The sequence below is a fragment of the Manihot esculenta genome, chromosome 11, assembly GCF_001659605.2.
Source record: "Manihot esculenta cultivar AM560-2 chromosome 11, M.esculenta_v8, whole genome shotgun sequence".
In the NCBI taxonomy this organism is placed as follows: Eukaryota; Viridiplantae; Streptophyta; class Magnoliopsida; order Malpighiales; family Euphorbiaceae; genus Manihot; species Manihot esculenta.
In genome coordinates this window covers 7,801,592-7,811,508 of record NC_035171.2, presented here as the reverse complement: position 1 = coordinate 7,811,508, position 9,917 = coordinate 7,801,592, and the positions used below count along the sequence as shown (strand labels likewise).

The 9,917-nt window shown below is 24.0% G+C and overlaps 1 protein-coding gene across 5 annotated transcripts in view; it reads right to left on the bottom strand.

The window, feature by feature from the left end:
• Window positions 1-1,404: 1,404 nt before the first annotated feature.
• The window catches only part of LOC110607890 (receptor-like protein 13), a 102,204-nt gene continuing 93,691 nt past the window's right edge, over window positions 1,405-9,917 (bottom strand). For 2 of the 5 annotated variants that reach the window (XM_043962153.1, XM_043962156.1), the window contains 6 exons: window positions 9,759-9,904; window positions 7,586-7,723; window positions 5,021-5,158; window positions 4,842-4,916; window positions 3,688-3,759; window positions 1,573-3,518 (listed from right to left, as the gene is read on the bottom strand). In XM_043962153.1, the coding sequence (XP_043818088.1) occupies window positions 2,308-3,518; window positions 3,688-3,759; window positions 4,842-4,916; window positions 5,021-5,158; window positions 7,586-7,723; window positions 9,759-9,904 (1,780 nt within the window). In that variant the 3' untranslated portion in view covers window positions 1,573-2,307. Of the gene's footprint in view, window positions 3,519-3,687; window positions 3,760-4,841; window positions 4,917-5,020; window positions 5,159-7,585; window positions 7,724-9,758; window positions 9,905-9,917 lie in introns of all 5 variants that reach the window. The other 3 variants (XM_043962154.1, XM_043962157.1, XM_043962155.1) reach the window with 3 other exon arrangements.

Sequence of the window (9,917 nt, the reverse complement as noted above, 5' to 3'; positions counted from 1 at the left end):
ATTTGTTAGCGTTGTTTGTTTATTGCATCGTGGTTTTCCAGGTTTTTTCACTTAGCATTAGCATGTTGGGGCTAATTTTGTTCTAAGTTTGGATCTTAGTGGCGTATGACCTGCTAAGTTTTTCCTGGATTTTTAATAAAATTTTCTTTATCAAAAGATTTCACAATAGTTATGTATTATATTTATCTAAATTTCTTGCCTTTTTTCTGGAGCTCAATCTTAGTTGTTTGCACTCATAATGGTTTGTAGGCGGACTTGTTGGGATCTCCAGTTGTGAGAACTGCTGATATAGAGACAACAGCTCTTGGAGCAGCCTATGCTGCTGGTTTGGCTGTGGGGATTTGGAAAGAGGAGGAGATATTTGCTTCTGGAGAAAAGGCTAAGACGGATACCATTTTCCGCCCCTTAATAGATGAACAGCTAAGGAAGAAGAGGGCGGATTCTTGGTTCAAAGCCGTGGAAAGGACTTTTAGCTTGGCTGATCTTTCCCCTTGGCTTTCCATTTAAATGACAAGATAAATCCTTAATAGATAAATTGTTAATTCCTATGTTAATATTGATGTGGATTCTGAAATAATAAATCTGATTAGCCAGTTGTTTTACCTGCTGATATTATTTACTAAATTGGAAATCACATGTTAATGTGTCGTCCCTCTTGGTAAATTTATTGTATTGAAAATTTTTGTTTTGTTAATGCTTCGCCACCAAAGATTTTTTCTGCCAGCTCTCTGCCTTTTTGGCTTATGAATCCTTGATTGTCGCTGATTCAGAAGATGAGAAAGTAAATAGAGAAACTATTTCACTAAATTAATGTCAAGTTAATTCAATTTTCAAACAATTGACTCGTTAGTATGTGGTAATTCTGACCTATAGAAAATAGTTACTCACAATTTAACTAGCCAATGTAATTGGCGACAAAGTACAAGTAACAAAAACCAAAAATCAATACATGAATCTGAATTAGTTTTTCTCTTGTATTATGCGACAAGTTGACAAAAACCAAATGATTTCCTTTTAACAGAAAAACTTATAAATTGGGAAGTGAAGTTAATCTTTCCGGACAGATTATTGTCTATGATGTCCAATGTTGTTAGTATTGAAGAGTTCAGTACAAATTTTGGTACGAACCCATGTATTTTGTAGTTTCAGACAAGTAGGTATTAATCCTGTCAAATAGTTGTAAAAAAGGTCTATAAGACTGGGTGAGAGAGTAATAAGCAAGTTCCAGTTCAAGTCTAGATGCTCTAGCTTGTTCATTATTCTTTTAATTACACTATTCAAAATTTAAAATTTTAATATAAATTAAATAATTTTGCATATCTGATTTAAAATTAATTTGATGATTAACACTCAAAATTATTATAAATACAACAATTGTAAATTCACATTACCAGTCTATTAGTTCCGAATGATCTAGGAACTGATTACATTATATGAAAATCAAATAAATAACTTCACTAAATTATCATACAAGAAGTAATAACATGAAAATAGATACCGTCTAGTATGATAGATCAATCTCTGTTGCCAATAAGAATTGACATATAGAATGGTGATGACAGACAAAACGAATATTATAAAAGTTACTGAAAAACTTGCAAAAAAAATCTCGCGATCAATTTCATACCATTTCCCACTTGCTTCTTGTCGTGACTCCATTTGTGATGGAGATGGTTCATCATTATCATCGTGGCATTTTCTTCTCACTTGAGTTCCGCAAAGAAATGGGTTCCCTTCATAACTTTTACTCTCAAATGTACTGAACTGTCCTTTCATATCTGGAATTCTGCCTGATAAATTATTGTGGGCCACGCTAAATGCCTCTAGAAAGTTTAGATCGATTAATTCTACTGGAATTTGTCCGCTTAAAATGTTGTAAGAGAGATCCAAACTTTCTATTTTGGATAAATTTGAAAAAGATGTCAATTGATTGTGTGATAGGTTTAATGCATGAATATGAGATAGCGCTCCAAGTTCATATGGGATTTCACCCGTTAAGTTATTATCTGACAAATCTAATCCAGACATATAGTTAAGAGCCTTATTTTTATATGTGTCGGCTCTATATTTTGTAACGAACTCACTTTCTTCATCAACCTCGGCTTGAAAAATATATGTGTTAGCTAAGGGAGTTTCGTTGCTACCCCTATATCCTATCCCCCATGTAAAAAGTGCATCGCTGAATGGAGGAGCATAGAGGTGTCCTCCTTCCCTTGCAAATGAGAGATTATATAAGCAATGGGGTATAGACCCAGAAAAGGAGTTCCTTGAGAGATCCAATAAGCTGACATTATTCAACTGACAGAACTAATTTGGAATGAAGCCACTGAAATGATTTCCTCGTAATAAAAGAACTCGTAAACTACTTAAATTCCCACCAGATTTATTAAGAATGGTGCCCAACAACTCGTTGTCGCTTAAGTCTAATGAGTTCAGTGTTGAGATATTAAGCAACGCTTCAGGTATTGAACCACTGAATCTATTACCTTGCAAATTTATCTGTCGCAAAGAATTTCCATTGAAGCAAGAAGGTAACAACCCAGAAAAAGAATTATAAGAAAGGTCTAGATACTCTATTTCTGTTGAAAGAAGTTGGCATGAAATCTGACCTTGAAAAAGATTATCGCGCAAGTTGAGATATATCAATCCTGCGAAGTTACCCATCCAGTGTGGAATCTCACCGTGCAATCGATTGTTGCTCAAATGTAACACAACCGGGCCATAGCTTTGATGACTAAAATTGGTGTGTAAACTTGATAAGGTTCCTTCGAATTGGTTGTCATTCAATTGCAAATCAGCAATTCGAGTCAAGTTAAACAATGCTATCTGACCATGAAAATTATTATGAGATAACCTCAGAAGGCTCAAGGAAGTGCAATTTGAAAGCAGTCTCTCTGGAACTTCCCCTGAAAAGTTGTTATGAGACAAATCTAAAGTCTCCAATTTACAGTCATCGCCAGCAGAAAAAAGAATATCACCTTCAAAATGATTTCTGGCTAAATTAAGATATGTCATGCTCGGAAGCATCTTTGCCCCAATTTCAAGCTGGCCATTGAAAGAATTATTCATGAGATTTAGGATCTCAAGTCCTCCATTGTTTTGAAGTAACCAATAGGGAAATCTTCCTTTTAGATTGTTGTGAGAAAGGTCAAGTTCTTTCAATTTGAATTGGTGAAACAGAAACTCAAGAATACTTTCGAGACCACAATCTTGCATTATAAGAGCCCTTAACTGAAATGATGGAATCCAACCATTCTCAAATGTAATTTTGTTGCCACTTAATCTAATCACCTCAAGGCTGGAATAATTGAAAGAGAATACGCCCTCGAGATGATTATGGCTAAGATCAACATATTGGAGGTTTGGTTGCCAAAATGAAGGAAGACGCCCTGTTAAGTGGTTCTCAGACAGATCTAGGAATGTGAGAGATGTCAAATTGCCAAGGCATTGAGGAAGAGTGCCTCCAAATTCATTATAGCTGAGATCTAAATGTCGAAGATCTTTTAAACCACACAAACCTATATTATAACAAATAAAAGGATTACTAACATTAACGACTTTTCTCTGCAAATGATATCACAAAATTGGAATTCGGCTGTGTTTCAAGTAAACTTTGCTTTAGTAAAGTGTCGTTGAGTTTGTTACTATATAAATATAATGCTTTCAGAGAAGGTGGAGCCCACATACCTTCCGAAATACTTCCCGTGAAAGCGTTATCCCCCAAATTCAAAGTCTCTAACCTTTTGAAAGTCGAAAACTCTGTATAACCAAAGAAATTAGATCGACTAATTTACAATAATAAAATTAATGGTTTTAAATAAAATCATTGATATGCATATTGATTTTTGTAATAAATTAAAAATAAATGGTAACGTTTTATGTAATATAAATTAAAATTAATCCAAATGAGAAAAGGTTTATGTTATTAACCCTACATTATTATACATTAATAATAAGATTTTGTTTATCCTAATATTTTATTTCACTTATATATTATTTTCATAACTATTACAAGATTAAAATTATATTATTTTAGAGGAATTAAATTTTAAATTGCAATATTAATTTTTATTGCAGCACTAGACTGATTTAATTGGTATAAATTATATAACATTTTGAATATAATATAATATATTTAAAAAAATCCTTTTTAAACATTAAAAAATTGTCAAAAGTTATTTAAATTTGATAAACTTTAAGTATTATTTTTAGATTTTTAAACTTTTTATAATTGCTATTTAAGAACTTAAATTTTAAGAAATAGGTAAAACAATAAAAAAAACCAATATCATTAAATCTCTATTAAACCCTACGTTAACAAATAAATTTAATATTAAAATTTTAATAATCAAGTTTTAAAATAAATATGGTACCTTACACTGTTAATAAATGAATAAAACAATAATAAAATATTATTAAAAAATTTATGAATATTTATATTTAAATTTTATGAAAAATAGGTTACTTTAATCCTAATTATAAAAATAAGTTAAAAAGTTTGGAATTTTTGGTATTCTAGTAACTAAAAGTTTAAATTAAGTGATTAGCTAAATTTGTAAAAGTCTAATAACACTCAAAATAATATACAGTCTGTGGATTTGACGCTATATCATTATTATTTTCTTTTTACATGTATATAATGGCCTTTCAGTTATTTCACAACTAAACACTTATTCTATTTATATTTTATTTATCTTAATATTTTATTTAAGTTAATATGAAAGTTATGATATACATAATTTATATAATAAATTTTAATAAATCAAATTTATACATAATTTATAAAAATAATCAAATTTATAAATGCAAAGACAAATTACATAAAGGAATTTGAAGTTTACCTAAAAATGATAGAGTGTTGTTAAAACCGTTACCACTTATATCCAAGAATTCTAAACTCTTCAAATTTTTTAATTCTGCACAAATAGCAAAAAAAAGAAAGAAAAAAAAAAAGAATGGAGTTAATAAGATATTGTGGTAGAATGAATGTAAAGAAAATAATTTTAAAAACCAAACATACCTTGGATAGGAAATGAACCTCCCATGTCATTGTAACTAAAAATCAAAGTGTTGAGTGATGTAAGAGCTCCCAATGATAATAAGATACTTCCATTGAATATATTCCAACTAATGTCTAACTTCTCCAATCTTTCAAAACCTGTAAACCATTCAAGGATAATAAGAAAAAAAAAATATAGTCAACTTGTTTTCTCAAAATTACAATTTAATCCAATAATTTTACTTTTCATAATTTACTAACTTATATTTCATCTTATATTTATGATAATTTACTAAATTATCATAAACTAAAATTTTATACTAACAGTATTAATTTGAAATGTTAATATTAATTTCTGTTACTATATATTTTATTTAAAAAATCTCAATATAAACATTGATTTTGTGAATTATATAACAATTTATAAAAATTATTAGTTTATAAATGCAAAGACAATTTATACATTACTTTAAAACCATACTTAATTTTAAACAAATAGCAAAAAGTATAAATTTAATTTCACATGAATTTATAATATAAATATATAAAATTTTATATAAATTCACTTATAGTTGAATCCAAAAATTCAATTTAAATAAGTATTTTTCTATATTTTTATATATATAAAGGGCATGGTTGAGTGGGTTTAACTAACTATGTAAAGCGAATAATTCCAAAGAGTCAAAGAACTACTATTATTTTAACTAACAAAAAACTTTGAAAATATATTTAAAATTTTATGTAATTTATATTAATTAGAAATCTTAACGTATAGATTAATAGCGATGATGAACGATGTTAAAAGAAAATAATGTCATTGGAGATTATATTTCTCAATTATAAAAAAAAATTATTTTTTTTTAGCATAAATTTTAATTATTTTGTAGATAAACGCTTATTTTATTCAAAAATATTTTAATAAAATTATGATTTACATTTTATTTATCTTAAAATTTAATTTCAATTATATCATTTTAAAGAAAATATGAATTTATGTATATATATATATATAGTAATGAGGAGAAATATTTTAGTTTATACATGATTTTTTTGTAAAATCATATATAAAAACAGTTGAGAAATCCATTTATTTTTTTTAAAAGAAATCAATTTATAAATATAAAGATAAAAATTTAAAATTTACCTTTAAATGATAGGATACTATTGAAACTGTTATAGCTTATATATTTATATTTAAAACATAATATCTATTATGTATAGAGTACAATAAATATAATTTTTTATAATTACTTCCCATTAGAGTCACACATTAAATTTATCATATTTATATTTATAATTTATTCATTAAATATTCATATTCAATATTTATTAAGAGTAACTTCACACATTGAATTTCAAGAACAATTCAATTAAATATTCATATTTATAATTTATTCATCAAATATTTATTAAGTGTAATAATTTATCATCATTTTCATAATTTATATATAAAAAAAAAGAGTGTGCTCCACATTATAAACAATAGATTACTGTTTATTTTCTTAAAAATTAAATAAAAATAAAAAATTTATCAAAGTGTACAAACAAGTAAAAAAATCAAATTAACTAATGTATTAATTAATTTGATGAAGATTTTTACAATAAATAATAAAAATTTTAACATTCCTATTTAAAATGTACTTTATTTCACAGACTTATATATATTCAATAGCTATATAAATTGTAAATGAGAAAAAAATATACTCCATATGCTTTATAATTTTTTTTAATTTATTTTTTCACACATATTAAAAAATATAATTTTTTATTTATTTTTTAATTATATCCATTTTAAATACATTAAATTTTATTAAATATTAAGAGATATTTTGGGAGATTTATTGAAAATAAGATAAAATTAAATAGAATTATAATAATTAATTTATATATTATTATAGTCTAAAAAAGAAAAATAAATAGTAATTTTGAGATAGTTAAAAAAAATTGACAAAAATTATAAGAAGAATGGAGTATTTATAATATACAACATAAACATTTCAAAAAAAAATTCTTAAAATTAGAATAGTAATTAAAATTATATTTATTATATTTAGACATATTATATATATATATTTTAAATATAAATATAATATATACTCTATTCGTTCTATAATTTTTATTTATTTTTTTAATTATTTAAAATTATTATTTATTTTTTTTAATTTTTAATATTTAATATTTTTAAGATGGATATAATTTGAAAAGTTAATATAAAAAATTATTTTTTTAATATATGTAAAAAAGACAAATGAAGTATTTATTTAAATATAAAAGTGGTTTTATTTTATTAAATAAAATTTTAAGAATAATTTTAAAAAATTGAGAATAAGATGAAGAGTATGATGGTGTTTTAATCCGTAAATAAATTGCAGATGAAATTATCATTTATTAATAAAATCAAACTTTACTGGCTAATTTGTTTTACTTTAAACAAGAGGAGCTAATGGTTTTAGAAATTTCTCATAATTTTAATAAAAAAATTAAAATAAAATATGAGATAGTAATATTATGATGAACTTTAATAACTAATTTGTTTCACTTTAAACAAAAGGAACTAATAATTGTCATTAATTATTGAAACTATACCTTGATTAGGAAATGAACCTTCCATGTGATTGCCTCTGAGAATCAAAGTGTTGAGTGATGGAAGAGCAGCCAATGATGATAAGATGCTATTATTGAAACTATTCATAGTAAGGTCCAACTCCTTTAATCTTTGAAAGCCTGTATACCATAGGACTTGTATGTTATTTCATAACACAATTAATTAATTAATCACTTTCACATAATTAAGTTGCAAAAAAATAAATGCCTTAAAATATTATGATTAAAGTTAATGTGATGAACACTTTATTCAAATTTATTATTAACTGTGATTTAAATAATAAAAAATAATCTTAATTATCTCTCAAATTTTATTTTATTAATAAAAAAGTCTTTTTATTTTTTTAATTATATATATTCAATTATAATAAATATTACACTTATATATTGTATTGTTTTGACATGTTTATAATTATCTTTCAGTTATTTTTATTTTTTATTTTTTTAGTTATTCTGATTTTGCAGAACTATTAAAAACATTTGATAATTCCACTTATTTTTCATAAAAAATAATTACTTTACAAATGAAAAGACAATTCATCTATAGAGATTTAAAGTTTATCCATAATTTATATATAGATCAAAAATTTTAAAGTTTATCCATGTTGCTCGAGATTATATTTCTTAATTATAAAAAAATATTTTTCATTTGAGCATAAATTTTAATTATTTCGTAGCTAGACACTTATTTCAGTTAAAAATATTTTAATAAAATTATGATTTATCTTAAAATTTGATTTCAATTATATTATTTTAACGCAAAATTTGAATTTATGTATATACATAATATATATATAATAAATCTTAAAAATAATGAAGAGAAATACATGATTTTGTAAAATCATGTATAAAAACAGAAAACCATTTATTTTGTATAAAAGAAATCAATCTTAAACAATAGATTACTGCTTATTTTCTTAAAAATTAAATAAAAATAAAAAATTTATCAAATTGTACAAACAATTAAAAAGATCAAATTAACTAATGTATTAATTAATTTGGTAAAGAATTTTACAATGAATAGTGAAAATTTTAATAAAAAATTATTTTAACACCCTTATTTAAAATGTATTTTATTTTTGGACGGGCATATATTCAATAGATATATAAATTATATATGAGAAAAAAATATACTCTATCCGTTCCATAATTTTTTTATATTTTAATTTTTTATATATATTAAAAATATAATTTTTTTAATTTTTCAACTATACTCATTTTGAATATATTAAATTCTATTAAATATTAAAAAATATTTTGAGAGATTTAGTGAAAATAAAATAAAATAAAATAAAATTATAATAATTAATTTATATATTACTACAGTTTAAAAAAAATTGAATAATAATTTTGAGATAGCTAAAAAAATTATATTTATTGTATTTAGACATATTATATCTATATATATTTTAAATATAAATATAACATATACTCCATCCCTTCATAACTTTTATTTATATATTTTTTAATTGTTTTAAAATTATTGTTTATTTTCTTTTTTTACTATAATAACATATAAATTAATTATTATAATTCTATTCAATTTTATTTTATTTTAAAAAAATCTCTCAAAATATTTTTTAGTATTTAATAAAATTTAATATTTTAAGATGAATATAATTGAAAAGTTAATAATTTTTTTTATTTTTTTTAATATATATAAAAAAGCAAAGTATGAGACAAATGAAATATTTATTTAAGTATGTTACATTTTATTTTATTAAATAAAATTTTAAGGATAATTTTAAAAAATTGAGAATAAGATCAAGAGTATAGTAGTGATTCAATCAGTAATAAACAATAAAGTTGCATATGCACCTTCCATGTAATTGTTATTGAGAATCAAAGAGTTAATGATGGAAGAACCGTCAACGATGATAAAATGCTATTATTGAAACTATTCAAATTAATGTCTAACTTCTCTAATTTTTGAAAAACCTGTATACCATACAATTTTTATGTTATGTCATGTCACAATTAATTAATTAATCACTTGCAAGAAGCCAATTCATTGAATTTCAAATCCATAATTCTAAGTTGCCTAAAAAATATTTGACAATTTGATTTTGCAGAACTATCATTTGAAAACAGAGAGCATGGTTGAGTGAGTTTAATTGGATTTTAAGATTGAATGATTTTTAAAGATCAAACATACCTTGTATGGGAAAAGAACCTTCCATTCTATTGGAGCCAAGAATCAAAGTCTTAAGTGATGTAAGAGTACCCAATGATGGTAAGATGATATTATTGAATCTATTCCAAGTAAGGTCCAAAACTTCAAGCTTCTTCAGTTTTGATAATCTCATATGTTTGG